The sequence below is a fragment of the Mytilus californianus genome, unplaced genomic scaffold (genome assembly GCF_021869535.1).
Source record: "Mytilus californianus isolate M0D057914Y unplaced genomic scaffold, xbMytCali1.0.p SCAF_2, whole genome shotgun sequence".
Lineage (NCBI taxonomy): Eukaryota > Metazoa > Mollusca > Bivalvia > Mytilida > Mytilidae > Mytilus > Mytilus californianus.
The window spans coordinates 113,499,471-113,518,792 of NW_026262668.1; the positions used below are offsets into that span (position 1 = coordinate 113,499,471).

General features: G+C 31.8%; 2 protein-coding genes across 2 annotated transcripts in view; one reads left to right on the plus strand and one right to left on the minus strand.

Moving 5' to 3' along the window:
• Window positions 1-280: 280 nt before the first annotated feature.
• Window positions 281-5,417, minus strand: LOC127730770 (heme-binding protein 2-like). Its single transcript, XM_052239316.1, has 4 exons — window positions 5,276-5,417; window positions 3,143-3,275; window positions 2,292-2,472; window positions 281-738 (listed from the first exon to the last, which is right to left on the minus strand). Exons 1-4 carry the CDS (start codon window positions 5,402-5,404, stop codon window positions 567-569), a joined length of 615 nt encoding a protein of 204 aa, XP_052095276.1. The 5' UTR covers window positions 5,405-5,417; the 3' UTR covers window positions 281-566.
• A 4,117-nt stretch (window positions 5,418-9,534) lies between these two features.
• The window catches only part of LOC127730767 (valine--tRNA ligase-like), a 38,632-nt gene continuing 28,844 nt past the window's right edge, over window positions 9,535-19,322 (plus strand). The window contains exons 1-7 of the mRNA XM_052239313.1: window positions 9,535-9,901; window positions 12,235-12,304; window positions 12,759-12,859; window positions 15,045-15,172; window positions 16,496-16,660; window positions 17,188-17,269; window positions 18,212-18,331. Of these exons, the coding sequence (XP_052095273.1) occupies window positions 9,722-9,901; window positions 12,235-12,304; window positions 12,759-12,859; window positions 15,045-15,172; window positions 16,496-16,660; window positions 17,188-17,269; window positions 18,212-18,331 (846 nt within the window). The 5' untranslated portion in view covers window positions 9,535-9,721. The remainder of the gene's footprint in view (window positions 9,902-12,234; window positions 12,305-12,758; window positions 12,860-15,044; window positions 15,173-16,495; window positions 16,661-17,187; window positions 17,270-18,211; window positions 18,332-19,322) is intronic.

Sequence of the window (19,322 nt, forward strand, 5' to 3'; positions counted from 1 at the left end):
GGGTAACCCCCACCCCTCTTCTTTTTGAAAACTTGTAAACGGTCAAGATCCCCAACCCGAAACCATATATATTATCATATTAATTGGAAAATGACTAAATATCTGATATTGTTAGCCTTTCCTCAAAAGAAATATGTTTGATTATAACCAATCTGGACTATAAAATCACAAAACCTGTAGGTAACTGCCTTTACAGCGCATTCACGCTTTGTTTCGAAATACATTTTACTTGTGGTCAATATTCACATGCTTGTGCAATAACTAACCTAAAACTCAGAGGTTAATTCAAAATTTTAATTACAAAAGAGGTAGCTATGCACATGGTCAAATAAATTATATTAAAGACACATTATAACTGCCGAATTTGTTATTACTTGCGAATTTCATTTTCAAGTTTTGCATTTAGTCAGCTGACAATATACTTTATGGTCTCAATTATGTACAGACTGGAGTGAGTTTAAGCAATAACTTGTACATTTTTATAAAGAATCTCATAAACATGAATTCAAATTTAAACGTGATAAATTTTTGCACAGACGTTACAATCGAATACTTTCGAATAAGTTTTATTTTGTAGATTCCAGCCATACTTCATTGTGCCTGTGAATGGCATATGGGCTGTCGTAACCAGCAGTGAAGTAATAATTATCTAAATATAAGTTGGGGTTTCCTATATCTTGTGCCAGTTCTTCAACTTTCTCTACGTTGTCTGTGTCAGAAGGTCTACCTGTGAAAGACCTGGAAGTAAAAAAATGATACCGTCACCGTGGATGCATTTTAAACATGCAACTCCCAGGATCTTAAATCTAGATCTATTTTTAAGAGTTTTAACAATACAAAAAACGTTGAATCTGCATCTGGTATTTGCCTTGAAATCTCTAATAAGCTGTCAAATAGGTTTTGTCAGACTCACTCTGTTAAAAATATAACAAAATGATGTTTTTTTACAAAAGTTATCGAAATTCGGGAATACAATTACAGGAGAAATCCATTTGCGCCACTCGTTTTCAAAATATAGTATCATTTGCGCCAATTTATTGATGTAGCTCTTCAACATGAAATAACTTGTAGCTGTTCTTTAAAAACTTGTACGAAATACTTGTCTCTCAAACTTTTGTAGAAACTGCTATACACTGCTCATCTGAATAATCTGTATAGCACTGCAGTCTGGTTGTGCATCACCATCTTATTTCTCCACTTTTCTTTATCAAAGCATGGCGAAACTTCTATAATTACAACTAGCTTCCATCGATTTGATTCTAATTTCCTTATAGTAACAAGCAAAGACTTTTCTCGACTGATGTTATTATTTTCCTGTAGTTAACTCATTTCATAATAAACGTTCACTGTTTTGTTTATAAAATACTTTTAGTTGGTGTACCTCGACACATCTATGCAACTGTATACTCTCGCTTCGTTTATTTTTAAGCTTCAATAGTTATTCCATAAATTAAGGTTTTTAAGCCAACTAAAATTATTTTTGATAAATATGTGTACAAGTAAATCGGCGCAAATGAATTCCAAATATTGGTGCAATTGATACCTTTGAAAAATAATATTTTGCTCAAATGGTTCATTTGAAAAATAACAATTGGCACAAAAGGACTGCTACCACAATTACAGACTTAGTCCTTGTATCACAAGTTTCTTGATATATCAAGACACTCCAATTTTGAAAAATATTTAGATTGTCCTTTACAACCTATAATAACTGATAAACGATATGGCATTCGAATTACAAATCACGTACACGTACACGCATTCTAAAAGCATAAAATTAGTGATAACACATACTAATGGTTTGCAAGTTCTAGTGTACAAGCAGGGAATACATAGTATGTTCTGCTAATATAAGAAAGGATGCCAATTTTTTGTTGTTGGACAAATTGAATTTGTAAAACACAAGGTATTGTAATCTGCCGAGTATGTCATATATTCACGGATGAGGGGTGGGGTTCTCTTCCTACATAAACTAAGGGATACACAGATGTGCCACTGGTGTTGGTCACTTTGATAGGACTGTCAAATATATCAATGGGATGCAATTTCGCAGATGTAATATAACAATGGGTAGATCTTGATATATCAATGGGTCATAAATGTTAACCTTCTTCTATACGATGTCATCAAAAAGTGTGTACTAATAATGTGAATGATCCGATGTGGTTAACACCTAAATAAAATGTCGCAGATTGAATGTCTGATAACAGAAAATATATATATATTTTTACAATATACATTTACAATCTTACAGATGGAAATTATAGGTTTCCATTACATATATATCTTACTTGACATAAAAATTCCTTTCTGGTAAGGTGACTAGATAGGCCTTTGGGTCGGTGGGTGTTGGTGTGTTTGTCTGCATGTTGTGTGGTATCATAAAATGGGTAATAAACGTGGCTTCACATGTTGGACCTTGTCCGTGAATAACTGTCCGGAGGACTGGAGCTGTCATGGGAATCTTCATTGCTGATAAAAATAAAAGGTTAAAAAGAACGTTAGTGTTAAACATTGTTGTGTTGCAAAATGACAAAAAGAATAAGGAAATAAAGCTACACTTGTTACACACTATACTGAACTACCAAGTGAAGTTTCAGTTGAATTGAGACCAGTCATGTAAAGGTGAAATATTTGCATGGCCTGCCTGTCTGAAGACTTTCCCTAAGGTTTCGCCTTAACCATGGGAGTACTATATTGTCAACATAACAGAAAAAATGCAGTATTGACCATATATATTGGAAAATTCACTAAAGCACGCGAAAAGGAACAATTCATACTGCCAGCATCGAGCAACTTAATAACTAAAAAAATGAAAATATTTTTCTTAACTTGAGCTTTTTTTTAAGTCCATTAAATCAAATGTATTTTATGAATAAATTGACAAGTCTATTTTCTTGGCAATTCTTATTTGTCACCTTAATTTCAATTATGAATATTTTTGTGCAATTTATGTAAAAGAATAATATTGTTTCCTGTGTTGTTCGGTAGATTCAAAATGTTTTACTTTAACAATATATTTAAATTTTCAATTTGTCTTTCCGACTCACTCACACATTCAATGTTTTTACTATAACAACTTACAAGTTTAAATTTTCAATTGCAAAAGACAACATTTGATATATACTAACTACTTAATTACCTGCACTATTGTTTCCAGAAATGTAATAAAACAACCTCATGAACATTTCTCTGCTAATATCGTCTGTATATTGCATTGTAGTTACATTTGTTGCAACCCATTTCAATGCTTCGTATTTACGTAAGTCATAATCCTGAAGGAAAAAGAATAAAAAATGAATATGAAGTGAGATAAATAGACCTTAAAAATGCAACACTAGATTCTTTTCATTTCTCATTTTCAAATATGCATTTCTGGTAAAATAAATGTCATACATTACTTCATTGTTTTGAAAAAAATTGCAGTTCGAAAGTTGAATTGATTACGTCATGTCTATTTTCAAATCAAGTAGTGTGCACTGAAACCCTAGGCAACAACATTTCGTGTGTATTTTTGTCTAGTCGTCATCTAATAAACCATCGAGATGACCTCCGTTTAAATAGATAGCGACCATGTGCAAATGGATATACTAGGTCTGTTTGATTTCATATTGTAGGTTTAAAAGTATGTTTATCATAATTTCTATCTGTATAAGAATGACTTTGGGGATCGAATCAGTCAACCAAATGGTCCATCCTTGTTTCACTTTTAATGTTGACATTCTTTTCCTTTTAATAGCTAAACACATGCGTAACTAACCCATCTCCAGATAAGGGGCTAATATTGAAGGTCACATGAATACGGATTCAATGAGGTCGAATTATTCACTTGCAAGTGAATAATTTGTCAGCAATGGTTCTTAACTTATTTTGCCAAAATTGAACAAAACTAACTGCTAAAAGCGATTTATTATTTCACTTTCATTAATGATTTGAACCAAAAAAAAATCATATTTTTTTTTGTATTTCGTAAATTCGTGCGACGTCAACAATCTAGCATGTTCAATTACCTCAGGCAAGTCGGGTATTGATTTTTTTCTAAACAGAAAGGCGTATGGTAAGCTGTCTGTTTGTCTATTTTAATTTTTAGCCTTGACGTTGTCAGTTTATTTGTCTTAGAGTTTGAATGTCCCTTTGGTATCCTTCGCCTCTCTTTTGAAAATTTTCTATTATAGGTCCGTATTTCATTGGCGAGAGTCGTGGCAACCCAAAAGTATTATACCTGTATAAACCCGTTTCATGACGTCACGAGTAACAACTCTTTCACACCTGCGAAATAATACTACAAGTGCCTGTGAAAATTTTAAATCTGGACAATATTTTAATGTATTTTATTGGAACTATAATAGATAAAAGAAATTTTTATTTTGTTGATTTACGTTAGCTCTCCATTCACCCGCAATCTTCACAGAAAGCCCTCCAGAATTGATTGAAGGCCAATATCACGAAAAGGGGGCAAACTAGTTAAAAGTAGAACATGTAAAAAGTCTGATGCATCAACCATTTATATAGCTTCATATGGGAGCCCCTCTAAATCCGTCTCTGAGACCGACTTCACTTATTAGATTCCTACAAAATTATCTTTCGATAGGATTATGGATGCTACTTCATGTAACAATACATCGATCAAACAAAGAAAGTTCAATTGGAGTTTATATTTCAACATTATTTATTTGGTGTATTTACTGTGTTCTGATTGGTTAAAAGTATTACCTTTATTTTCAATGTTGTCAATTTTTATGGCGACACGCCCACTCTGACGTTATGTATTCATACACCAACATGTGTGTACGTTGTTATTGTTAATATAAATAATATAAAAAGCTCTTTGAGCCTTATTCTGATAGAAATTTATTTATAATGAATGACAATAATTTATTTTGAATTTATTGAAGCATAAAATTAATTTTTGACTCTTCACATTTTACATAATCCGCTTCGCGGATTATTCAATGTGAAGAGTCAAAAATTAATTTTATGGTTCAATAAATTCAAAATAAATAATAGTCATTCATTAAATGTTTGTGTGCAAAATGTTGAAAAAGGAAGACTATAACAACAACAACAAAAAATAGATAATCAAGAAAAAAAAGGAAATCAGCAAAATACGTTAACCGATACTTCACCAAAAATCCCCAATCTATATATTATATAATATTTTGCTACCGAATTTTATTTGTAATAATCTTTTCCGCTTCAATTATCTAGAAAAGTTTGAAATTGCCGAAATACACAATATTTCGAAAGTGTTTAGTTATAATTATTAGAAAATTACCTTAAAAGATTGAACCGTGGTAAAAGTTGGACAGTCTAAACCATGACAGAATGTTGGTGTTTGTTGAGAAGGGACTGTCGCCGTGAATACAGAGACCAGTAGAGATGAAAGAATACAATGGAATAACATATTGTATCTGTTGATAACTGAAATATAATCGTGTTAAACAAATAAAAATTCTTACATAAATTTACAAAATTCTCAAGGCCGTTAGTTTTTTCGTTTGAATTGTTTTACATTTGGCATCTCGGTGCCTTTTAGAGCTGACCATGTGGTATTGGTTTTGCTCATTGTTGAAGGCTGCTGTACGATGACCTATAGCTGTTATCTTCTATGTCATTAAGTCTCTGGTGGAGAGTTGTCTAAGGCTGGCAATCATACCACATCCTCTTATTTTTTTTATAGAAGAAGAAGATGTTGATGTTTTATTTCCATTAAATGGGCTCACAAAGAGCATAATACAATATTAAGACATTATTTAGACAACAACAAATATTCGACAGAAAAAAGTGACAAATACTTTTATTATTTGTCATTGGCTTTGTACTAGCTTTTAGAAACTGCAAGTACTCTCAGGTCTGTTGTGGTTTTGCTAGTTGTTTTTTTACTTTCTATCGATCTGATAAGTTAATTAACCTCGCCATGTTATTTATGTGTTTGTCCTAAGTCAGGAGCCTTTAATTGAATGGTTGTTGTGTATTACTGTTTATTATATTTGTTTTTCTTTTATTGTTTTTCTTTTTTCACTATGTGCTGTCCCAAGTTAGGGGTAGGGGTTTGGGCGCCCGCTAACATGTTTAACCCCGCCGCATTCTGTAAGTGCCTGTCCCAAGTCAGGCGCCTGTGGTTCAGTGGTTGTCGTTTATTACTGTATATTTTTTTGTATTTTTGTATAGTAAACTACTGAAAGTTATTAACGCTTTCATTTAGAATATTTGCACAGATGTGCACCTCATTCTTTGTGTCGTGGCATCCGGAAAATGTGTTTCTGAATTAAAAAGGGTGTACGTTTTCTTGTCTGTACCATTCTCCTTAAAGAGTATCAGTTTTCTGTAAGCATTTCAGTCTCCTACAGTGTTTAAACCTACACCCTTTAAACTTTTTAGAATGTTTGCATACCCTTTTTGTGTATAATGAAGACATACGCCCAACTTTGCGTTCACATTTGGCATTTTTTCGGCATATTCTCCAGTGTTAGAAAAAAATCTATTGTTTAACAACCCTCTCATAAGGAGATGGAGGGTACTCTTTTTGTGAAAACAGTTGCCAACTTACAATAGTTAAACATTTTATACATTTTTTATATGTTAAAACTGTGGACCCTCTGTGTGTTCACATTGGAAGAAGTTTTTTTTTATGTATTTAGAATACTAGTATACCGGTATCTCTTTCGAAACTGTTGTTTTCCTATACGTTTACTTAATTTGTAGAGATCAGTAGATGTCGCCTTACATATATATTCAAACGGAAGCTCCCTAAAACATCAAATACGAGTGTCATTACTATCTATTTCAACCAACAAGTTTTGCATAAGGCCACTTGAGTCCTTGGCCCACGTTTTTATCATTAAGTCGCGGCCCGGATTGGAGGTTATTCTCTATACCTTTTAATATTAAATAAAAATCTTACCTTGTGTTCGTTAATTTCTCCACAAATGAATTGTTGACGCTTTCTGTCGGTTATATAGGGTTGGAACATTATGCAACAAGTTTACTACTATGCACTTAACAGAACACATTGATACCCACGTGTATCTATTCTCACAACACAAATATTTGGAGATAAAGGAAAGTATAATCTCAAAAACGGTCAGTTATGGTTAATGACATGCAGTGCGGGTGGATTTAGAAGCTGGAGAGGTCGCTTCCCGTTAAAGTAGACCGAGCAAATACCGTTAATCCAACGTGAAAACTTGTAAAAAATCAATGAATACTTCACCTTTTACGGATATAACGTGAGAATTGGCCCCATGCATCTTTTTTTTTTTTCAAAACTCTCTTTGGTTAGCTACATATAGTGGGTGTACTTAAAATATCAGTTTGACCATACCATAAAGATCATACGTTGCAGATTGGTAGGATCACTGTTAAGCATCTGTACAAAACGCATTAGAAAAAAATGTTTATCCTTTCTTTGGAATTGATTGGTGAATAGACAACCAAATGCCGCATCATCAGTGTGTAAACTGGCGAATTGTTAACAATGGCAAAGTAACCCTTGAGAAAAATGGAATAGTTATTTTATTTCGGCAGCAATACTGGCCAATACGGATTAAAAGGTTTTTTTCGAAATCGTAATCGCACATTTGAAAACGAATGTATATCTGTAAAACAATATTATTAATATTGGAAATTTACATGCAAATGCAAGTCTTTTCATTATATATAGAGATAATTGCATTTGAAACTTAGTATACGGATTATTCAAAATGTTATTCCTGGTTGCATATTGATAAAAAGCCTCTTTCTTACACCGTTTTCAATGTTCCACATAGTTCTTGATACAATATTTCGAAATTACACATTTATCAAGAATTTTTCTCATCAAGTTTTTCAAGTTTTCACCACAACTTTCAATCTTTGAAAACGTATGTTAAAAATGTTTTTTCAAGTTTAAAAGGCAAAGGATAATATAAAAAAAGCTATCAAATTAACTAAGTATTTCTAAATCCCCCCCCCCAAAAAAAAAACAAAAAACAAAAAACAAGAGAGAGGTCATACCTTTTTCTTTTTTTTTTTAACTTTTTGGCTGAAAGTTTTCGTGTGCACTAACAACCTGTAGCGTCCTCGCGTGTGAACATGTGTGCAAAGAATTTATTACAGTGATTAATGTATAATGCATATTTCAAACCTTAAGTTAGAATATGCATTATCTGACTTTTATACCGTCAAAAATTTTATTTTCTGCAAAGATTGGCAGAGAATTGTTGATATTTTTTTTCTTATGGGCATATAGATATAACAACATTCAACGGCTCAATTATAAGGTGAAATAAAACTCATGCACTAATCTAGATATAAACGTTAGTAATCACAGTCCAGTTAGATAAACATTTTACTCTAATTCTCGGAGCTGTAATTGCATGCAGCAAGAAACAAAACAATTAATTGCTTTGGTACATGTATACGAAAAATAAAAGTCACTTCGTAAGTAATTTATTATACTAACTTTATAAAAAGGGGTACTAAGTTTATTCTCTGGTTTCCTGACATTCTTACCGCGGCAAAGCAAATTATTTTTTTCAACCATTCAAAAATAAATGATTCAATAATTGTTTTCTCTGTCAGTTTGCCTGGCAATACAATTTTTCTTTAAAAAAATGAGAAACATAATAGAATGTTATCTAAATTATATATAGCTCACACGGTTTCCCTTCATTTTAAGCGATAAATTAACGGAATTTTACATTATTTGTGTCGACAGTTAAACTGCATTAAAGACGTTTTCTCGAACTAGTATTCAATCTTATAATTGGGGGAAAGAATTACTTATGCTTTAAACCTTTATAGAATATGTGAGATAGCAAATTGAACAAATGCAGTTTGCATTATAATCCGGGTAAACAATGACCTTATATTCATTGAAACTTGATCAAACTTGGTATCGTCAGGGTTTATTTCTTTAAACTGAAGAATTACCTATCGTTCTGATAGGAAACTCGGATAACTCCATATATGTATATAATTTGCTTTAATAATCAGAGACACAAATCAGTGATTTTGGTAATCATATATGAATTAACCGGGCTCAAATTTGTATATCTGATTATCGAAAAGTGTGATGATAAACTATTAAAAAAAACATGCGCCTATAACCATAGGTGCTTGAGGACAGGATCCTGTTTTGAGCCCCCCATAGTCCCTCCCCCTTATTATCCTAAATCTTAGATTTTTCAATATATATCACTTATTTGTACCATATATATACTAATATACTATATTTTTACTCTTTATATGCATGTTTACTATCAACGTGAATCTCGACGGCTAAAGAGCGAAGTATAACTTTCGGGAGCTCATCAGATAGCATAACTCTGCATATTATTTTCGTCATAATGAGGATAAATATTTTTTTTATTTTGCAAGAAGGTTTTTTGTGTGTGTGTGTGCGTCTTACTTTTTTGTTTGTGGTTTGTAAGGGTTGTATTTCCGTGTGAAAAAAACCCACCAAAGTTTGATATTTTTCAGATCGTTAAATACCATTTTCCGGATAAATGACCAGATACGTGCCCGATATTTTTTTATTTGAGGTTTCACTTCCGGGTTAGCCATGTGTATGCTGCAATCACAGAAATTTTGAGATATGTCTCACCAATTTTAATTATTTAGCGACAATCTGTAATATTTCAACACATTGTATCAAAAAGTACTTTCACAATATTGCATCATTTTGACTTTGAATATTATATTATCAATTGTTGACACACAAATCATCGATTTCGGTATAATGGAAAGCGAAAGTTCGCCGGCTGTTGGAGATGGGCCAGAACAGGGTGTACCAAAAGTAAAGTCTGAAAAAGAACTGTTGAAAGAAAAACAAAAACAAGAAAAACTTGAGAAATTTAAGGCAAAACAGGAAAAACTCAAACAGAAGCAAGATCAACCTAAGAAGGAAGGGGACTCCCAGGTAGAATATTGAGACAGTTTTATATTGTTGAAATCGACTTATAGCTTTTTTATATCCTGTAATGGGTAAATACACCACATTCACTTGATTGCCCCCGGTTGTTTACTACTGAATGTTAACATGATTGAGACTGATTATATATATATATACACCGTAATATAAAATTCTATTATAGATTTCTCAATGAGACATGTACATGTATGATGCAGTCCGGTAAATCCACCCACATAAGGCTTTGATCTTATGTATTTCTGCTTAATTATATACAAATTGTATCAAATTTAATATAAATCGATTCACTGACAAATCAATTTTGAGTAGTTTATCTCATTTCCAAAAAAATAACTGAAATAAATTTTAAAAACATCAAAACAAGTGGGTCATTGTGTTTTTATCGGAAATGTGTTTGTCCGGTAAATCCGCCCATCTGCAGTAAATATGTATGGAGGGCCAGTTTATCACATATTTATGAAAGGAAAAGATGATCTATTAATCATGTTAATAGACCACTTATAGAGATATTAGAGGGATTCCAGACAATCGAAAAAATAATAAATTTCAAGTCAGAAACGAGTTTTGTAAGCAATAATATGATCAGTGATTTTGCTAGCGCTCGTCACTTTCGTCATTTACAAAACTGTTTTCAAAATGACGAAAGTATTTCAAATCAGTTTCGTCACTTGAATTTGGAAAGTGTAAAAATATTTTCGCATTGAAAAACAATTCTACCTGTCTTTATGTTTCTGACAAGTTTATGACCCTCCGCTAATTAACATTTACAACAAGTGTTATAAAGTTGTGATTACAGTTAATCCGCTTATCGCCATCGGATGGGTCACTAATCTGTTAATTATTACCAAACTTCATAATTGACCATCATAATTATTCTCCCCAGTTAAATCAGTCAGTCGGTATTTAAATTTCAATATTTCCAAAGGCCTTCGACCACAATTTGCAGTTCGTTTGTCGTAGTTTCGTCATTTGAACAAAATATTGTTTTCCCCCTGACAGTTCGCTTTTTAATTTCAATGTTTCTAAAATGATCACAATTTGCAGTTCGTTTGTCGTAGTTTCGGCAAATGATCCTATTTTCGTCATCTTTGATGTAAAACTTTCAATTTCGATTAAAAAGATAGAACTTTATTCAGAACGTTCAGAAATGTTTTCACGAGTCAAACAGGTGCTTCCTTTCCGATGTACTGCGCATGCGTGAAAGTATTCCTATGAATTTAAAGACACTAAAACGTAAAATACGAAATAAATTTAGTATCAAAATAAATGAAAGAGACAAATATAGCTCTTAATAAGCAAATTAAAATAAAAAAATGATAATTTCCTGCCTTTTTTAAACACGAACCAATCCGTAGATGAATCCGGATTCATTTTGAATTTATAATTAATCTACTTGTCACTTCCCGTTTTATTTCATTTGAAAATCGAAAGTAAACGTGATCAATTCTCGATTACAATTTACAGTTATTAGAATCGTTCCAATAAGGATTTGTACAAATCCTTTGTTCCAACTGACAAATTGAAGCCATTTTTTGTTGGGCACATGAAACTTATTGAAGTGAAAGTTAGTCCGAGATTACTCTGACGTCCAACGGCTATATCGCCAGACAAGCTGGGGCCGTAGTGAAAGTTTGAACTAGATTTCCAGATTTTATATCCTAATCTTCATTTTTGAAGTGCCACATCAGTCAAACCATTGCAGTTACTGCCTAGTAAATTTATGCCTTAGTCCTTCAAAGTTTGACAAAGATGTATAGCTAGTTATATACACACATCCTTGGTCCCTTTGCTGTTACCCAAAATAATGTTGATTTTCATCTCGCGCAAAAGTGACTAAAGCCCTCAAAATCCTAGCTTAAACCCTGAATATGATCATCTGTAGCTTTAGGAAATGTATTATATATATATCACTAGATATTTTCGTATTTAAGGATTTTTCTATAACATTTGACATGCAGTGATGGTAAGTACAGTTCCTATGTATGAAATAGCAGACGAAATATTCACGGAAGTAAATGGGAGTGGGCGGGTTTACCATATCTGTCTGAACTCATCATACATGTATTCTCACATAGTGAGTCCAAAGATGCATCAAGCATGTACATCTCAGTTTGTCGACAATTTCGAGTCCCTGGCCCCAAAGTCATCCTCCAGCAACTTTTAATTACAATGTAATTAGCAATATTGCTGTCCATCAGATTGTCTTTTTGTGAATTTTCTGTCGACAGGCGAGACATACATTGTATCTTTATGTCAACAGTTTATTTTATTTACATAATTCTTTAATTGTTTAATATCTTCTTTCATTATTTATTTTACAGAAAAAGAAAGAAAAGAAGGAAAAGACTGTTGTGAAGTATGAAGGAAACACAAAACCAGGTCAAAAAAAAGGTAAAATCATATTAACAGACCCAAAGCCAAGTTAGACAAAAAAGTTCAAGCTATATTCATGAACATCATAATTTGACAAGTTGATTATTGCCAGTGAACAATTTTCAGGATGAATGACAAGAGATAAATGAATTTAATAATTTAGATTTTCAGTTCAAGTTTAATTTGCTTTTAAAATCATATGCAAATTAGAAATCTGCGACATTGTTAATTTGTTTCTGTAAAATGGAGTACAAAACAATTATGAAAGCTTAACACCTAATATGCTACAAAGCTATTTCATCAGTTCGCTGAATGAATGCAGTTATGTTTGACTTTTTAGCCCCTTTCCTGTTTGTGACAATTTTATCAGTGTAGTAACTAGATGTTTGACCCATAATATAGGCTAGAATCTGAGTCTCCTGGAGCTAATATAAGATTTAATATTTTAAGGAGATATAATTTTCCTTTGTAGATATATCAGGGGTGATGCCAGATGCCTACAGTCCTCAGTATGTAGAGGCTGTTTGGTACGATTGGTGGGTGGAACAGGGTTTCTTCAAACCAGAGTATGGTGTAAGATCAATTATGTCTAATATATACCTGTTGTAAATGCTCATGTTAACAATGTACATGTAATTAATATTAGGAAGTATGGAATATCTATCAATGAGTCAGCGACCCAACAAGTTCGACATTGCTCATTGTGATTGTGATAAATTAGCATTCCAGAGAACAACACAAGACCAAAAATCTTAAAAAAACCAAACAGAGACAGACATGCAATGTTGTCATGCTATCAATAAAATGCAGAAAAATTAAGAAGGAAAAATCTAGGTTTTGGCAGAGTACTATCTCTTGATAATGAAGAAGTTTTGCCATAGTTGTCAATTTCTTATAAAGAACATGGTGTTGAAATTTCCTGCAATTCCATCAATGTTTGAAAAAGATTATTGATTTTATAAAACAACTTTACCTACATGACCTAGTTTGTAATGTTACTTAAAAAGTTAAGTTATTTATCAGTTAAATATGGAAAAGTGAAAATAAAATTTTCAAATGTTTTCTTCAGATGCTATTCATTGATAATGAAGAAACTTCTTTCAAATTTTCATAAAGTTCCATTAAGGTTTGACAAAATTATTGATTTCTAGAATACTTTAACCCCAGACTGTATCTAAATGTTAACTGTCAATCTACCAACATGATCAGTCTAATATGGAATAATTTAATTTTGGATGTAACACGTCTTCTAATTGGCTGAAAGTTTTTTGTCTATCAGCTCATAGACATAATTTAGTCATATGACCGTGACGTCATCAATGTTTTATTTATGATTTACTCCTTAAAAATGGAATTTAGAATTAAATTATAAAGACTGACTTTAATATTTTTTCTGTCTATTCGAAATAACCTAAAAAATGTGGTGCACACTTTTAAATAACCCGCTTTGCAGGTTATTCTGTGTGCACCACATTTTTTATGTAATTTCTTCATAGACAGAAAAAATATTACAGTCATTCCTTAAATAATTAAAAAAAATTGATTAAGCTCATAAATGTTATGTGTTGTACAGTGATCAGAAATAGTTCATTAAAACAACTCATCTAGTACATGTCATGTGTTATTGTAATGGTTAAAACAACTCATCTAGTACATGTCATGTGTTATTGTAATGGTTAAAACAACTCATCTAGTACATGTCATGTGTTATTGTAATGGTTAAAACAACTCATCTAGTACATGTCATGTGTTATTGTAATGGTTAAAACAACTCATCTAGTACATGTCATGTGTTATTGTAATGGTTAAAACAACTCATCTAGTACATGTCATGTGTTATTGTAATGGTTAAAACAACTCATCTAGTACATGTCATGTGTTATTGTAATGGTTAAAACAACTCATCTAGTACATGTCATGTGTTATTGTAATGGTTAAAACAACTCATCTAGTACATGTCATGTGTTATTGTAATGGTTAAAACAACTCATCTAGTACATGTATTATTGTAATGGTTAAAACAACTCATCTAGTACATGTGTTATTGTAATGGTTAAAACAACTCATCTAGTACATGTATTATTGTAATGGTTAAAACAACTCATCTAGTACATGTGTTATTGTAATGGTTAAAACAACTCATCTAGTACATGTATTATTGTAATGGTTAAAACAACTCATCTAGTACATGTATTATTGTAATGGTTTGGCAGCCAATTGTTTACATTCTTAAGTTGAATAAAAAGTCGTAGGTTTCAAATGCAGGTCATACAGGGCAATACTTCTGATACAGGAGAATATAAACTCATGCATGGGTGTCGTACTGATTTTAAGGATTCTGATATTTATGTCTGTCTTCACAGAAGTTTCTCGATCTGATCTTGCGGGTGACCAGGTATGCCCTAAATGACAATTTTTTACCAATTTTAGCAGTGTCTGCATTTATCATGAAAACTGTAATTGATAAAAAGAAACTGTTAACAGCAAAAATGATCAGAAGACAATATCTACAAGAAATTAAAGTTATAGAAATCATCAACTCATTTCTTATTTGTACTATTTTCCTTTAATGAGGTACTTTAAAAAATGAATAAATTCTCCAAGTGCATCAGGATCAAACCTTATGAAATCTTAGTATATGTGTGAGGGATTGCTGTCATTCTTTTTAATGATTTTAATATTGCATATTTTGACAAGGTGAGCCATTCAGGCTCCTGGAAGCCTCTAGTTTAAGATTGATGTGTTCTGTTTAATGCAGGGAAGAGATTTTACCAACGTAGCATATGAAGATAAATTTGTGATGGTAATACCTCCACCTAATGTTACTGGATCATTACATTTAGGTCATGCTCTTACAAATGCTGTTGAAGATGCTATTACTAGATGGTAAGTTTGACATTTGTTCAAGTTTTGCACATCTTTTTGACAAGAGTATTTGTTAAAAGATAAAGTTTAAATTTTAGATTGCAATTAAGATGACTTTTCTGAGAACTTTGACATGTAAGAAACCAATGGTATAAAAAATCTTGTCTATATTTAGTTAGATATGAATTCAGTTTCTCTATAAACTGGCACATCCAATGAAACCCCTGGTGTTACAGTAGTCCTTTGCTTGAAAGACACACATATTGACTGCCAATCAATGATTGAATTTCAAATATTCAATGCATGATACCCAATTAATATTGATACTTGATATTAGTGATGTTATTGGTAAAAAAATCTTTTTTTTTAACTGAAACAATTACCGGTAGACATTTTAACATATGTTTTCATCAAATTATCATAACATTATTGCAGTTAAAAACTTTCAGATAATGATAAGTTATTGAACCACCTCCTTTGCAATTTCATCTCTGCCTTTCAGGGATTATGGTCCTTGATTGATTGATTGATTGGTAAATTGTTCTCAGACAAAATGGAAGTCAAGATTTGACAATTTTCACTCTTGCCAACAGGAGTTATGGCTCTTGATTGCTTTTACAATGACATGAATAAAAGTGAGAAAAACCTGTTTGTGATAAAAACCGCTGATAGTAAAATGTTGGTATGCTGCTACTGTCTGTCTATTTAAATTTTTTTCCCCCAATATTCTGGTAGTTGACAGTATCACTGACTTATTACTATGCACAATTTTGTAATATGAATAAAAGAAATGAGGGGGGGGAGTGAACGAATTCGAACCATTTTATTTCTTTCTCCAATTCTTACGCCATTTATGATTTAAAATCGCCACTATTATATGTTTTTTGGCAAAATGTAAAAATGGCGACCGCCAACAGATACCCTGCAGACCAACAGTAGACAGGTGTCTATAAAACATATAAAAGGTCTAAATTTCATCTCTTGTTTATAAAAGCAACTATCAAAGACCAAATAACCAAAAAAACTTGAAACTTTGGTGACTGGTTTATATCAATTAAAATAAGCTCCGTTTAGTTTTTTTTTTATAAATTTTTGATATGACATTGAGGAGTAATGGAACTTTATTCGTTGAAAAAGCGACGGGCGTATCAAGCATTCATGGTGCAGCTCTTTATTGAACTTGTTACTGGTATCACTGATTTTGAATGTTTTATGTCAGGTACTATACATATTTTGTGCATTATCATGATTATGCTGCCAAAAAAAAAATAATCAGGAAATCAAAAAATAAGATATGGTATGATTGCCAATTAAAAAAACTCAATATTTAGATAAATATTGTAGGCACAGAATGCATGGTAAGATTGTTTTGTGGAACCCTGGCTGTGATCATGCTGGTATAGCAACACAAGTTGTTGTGGAGAAAAAACTAATGAGGGAGAAGAAAATAAGTCGACATGAACTTGGAAGAGAAAAATTTGTTGAACAAGTGTGGAATTGGAAAAATGAGTAAGATATTTAATACAGTATTTTCCTTAATTTATTGTCAGGAGGGACTTGATCTAAAAAGCTGTAGGTATAAATTTAAGTATTGTAAGATTGGCAAGTTGCAGTCAATCTGCTCTGGTATGATGGTATGGACGCCATTATAGGGATTGTCTGTTTAATGTCAGGTGCTTGCTAAAGTTCAGTAGTTTATCATCTTCATTATTACGACATCTCTATAGTTAAAAAACTGCTTGAGAATTGAAAACTTTTGAATTACAGTTATCTAATATTTAAAGTACTAAAATGTAATAGTGTACAAAGAAAATAATTAAGAAACAAAATTGTATTTACTTAAGATTTTCCATGTTTGAATGTATAAATTTTCTTTTCCAAACTTTTCCAAGTACATGTATACCTGATTGATAGTTGTTTACTGTTAACATCAATTGACAAAGTGAAAGTAGCATTTTATGTTTATTCAAGACAAAGCTATACATGAAGAGGCAGACATTTTATTATTTAATAGTTTGTTATGAATCTTTGAACAGGAAAGGAGACAGAATATATCACCAGTTAAAGAAATTAGGAGGCTCTTATGATTGGGACAGAGCTTGTTTTACCATGGATCCTGTAAGTTTTATTTTATAAGAACCAATTATCAAGGATAAAAATAAATGTGGATATCCTTTGAAGAGACAGCAACCCAACAATGCAGTTAAGCGAGAATAGACCTTAAGCGATCACCATATATAATGGTCCCTAACATATAAATATTTACATGTCAGCATCTAAATATCTGAGATTAGCCAAGCTGTGAAACAATTTGATATAGTCAACCATATTATCATTCCTTAATTTGACAAAAAACACTAAGATGTATACAAAGACATAGATAGCCAAATTAGAAGACTTATAAATAATGAATGTAATGCCTTGTTATGCTCTGTACAGACTTGGTTATAGAAAAAAATAATAATCAACCACCACTCTTTTCATTTACAAAGTCATGTCCATCTATTTTATTATTCCAATCAATGGCTGTTTTGATAAATGAAGATACATGATAATTTAGAATGTGCTACAGCTGCTTTTGAAACCATAACTTTCTTTATCCTGAAGAAAAAAGTAACTGCTAAACAATTTAGCAATTGACTTGAGATTGATTTTGCTATTCTTTTTATGTTCTATGATCATATAGCTCATCACATATCAAGTATTTCTACATCTTACGGTTTCAAATTTGGGGTATGGGCATCCGTATCAAGTTTATAAAGTTTTATTTTTCGTTCATTGGATTAAAATTAGTTGAGAATAAATATTTAAAGCAGTAAAAATGTTCAGTACATATTTGTATAGTGTAGCAATTTCCAAGTAAATATAGTTTCTGTGATAACCACAGTAAAGGTTGATACAGATGCTCTTTCTGATAAGAATTATGTCCTGCCAGTGATAAATGTTTAATAGTCCATTGCATTTGTGTCAAAGTTAAAATATATATACCTGCTAAGGATGTAAATTCTCTATAGTGATCAAGCTTTGCTAGTAACTTAATGATATGTAATTTTTAAACAGAAATTGTGCCAAGCTGTGAAGGAGGCTTTCATTAGATTACACGAAAAGAAGTTGATCTACAGATCTGTTAGACTTGTGAACTGGTCCTGTACACTTAAATCTGCCATATCGGATATAGAGGTAACACAGTTAATTGTTTACTGGTATACACTATAAAAATAAAAATATGTGGTATGATTGCCAATGAGACAACTTTCCACCAGAGATCAAAAGATGTATAAGTTAATAACTATATGTCACTGTTCAGCCTAAAACAATAGAGCAAAACCCATACTAATAATATTAAAGCTATAAAGGGCCTTGATATGACAAATGTGAAACAATTCAAACAAGGAAATCATGCAGATTTCTCGTTTTCTGCCTCTGTTCTGTCCTTAATCATTGCGAAAAGTAAAATAAAAATAGACATGTTATTAAATTTTAGAAATGATTCTTCATGATCTGTGAGATAGCATAATTTTTTGTTAAGTCTGTACAAGGAAGGGCCATTCTGCTCATATTAGTTACATTGTGATATAAAGAGTAGAAAATCCTTTGTGATTCAAACCTCAATTATAGACTACACCTATTTATGGAACCACATGCACACTCCTGTAATTGAGGATGATGTTATCGGTATTAGAGGAAAACTTCAGTAGTAATTAAGCTATATGTACCATAATATAACAAAATAACCAAAGTGTAAGACATCATTATAATAGGATGTCAGACTCATAAAAAAGTTTTCTTTAAAAATGCTAATCTGAATTCAGAAGGTCATAATAAATCTGTCTTGTGTATATACCACCCTTACACCTTATTAAAGGCTATTGATACTACAGATGAAATATGTAAAACTGATCAAAATCTGATGTACATGATTGTAAAATCCAATGAATTGCAATAAGCTAGGCAGATAAATATCTGTACATGATAGCAAAAACAATTGTTTTGAATGGGAATTATCTGCAGTAATGATATAACTGTATAAGGTGAATATTTTTATATGTTTGTTATGGTGAATATAAGGATTCCTGTTGTTCAAATTATGGATTACAGGGCCTAATCTAGGATTTTGAAGAGGGAGAAGTGACTTCTCCTTCCATGAGAGAGAAGGGAGAAGTGGTCAACT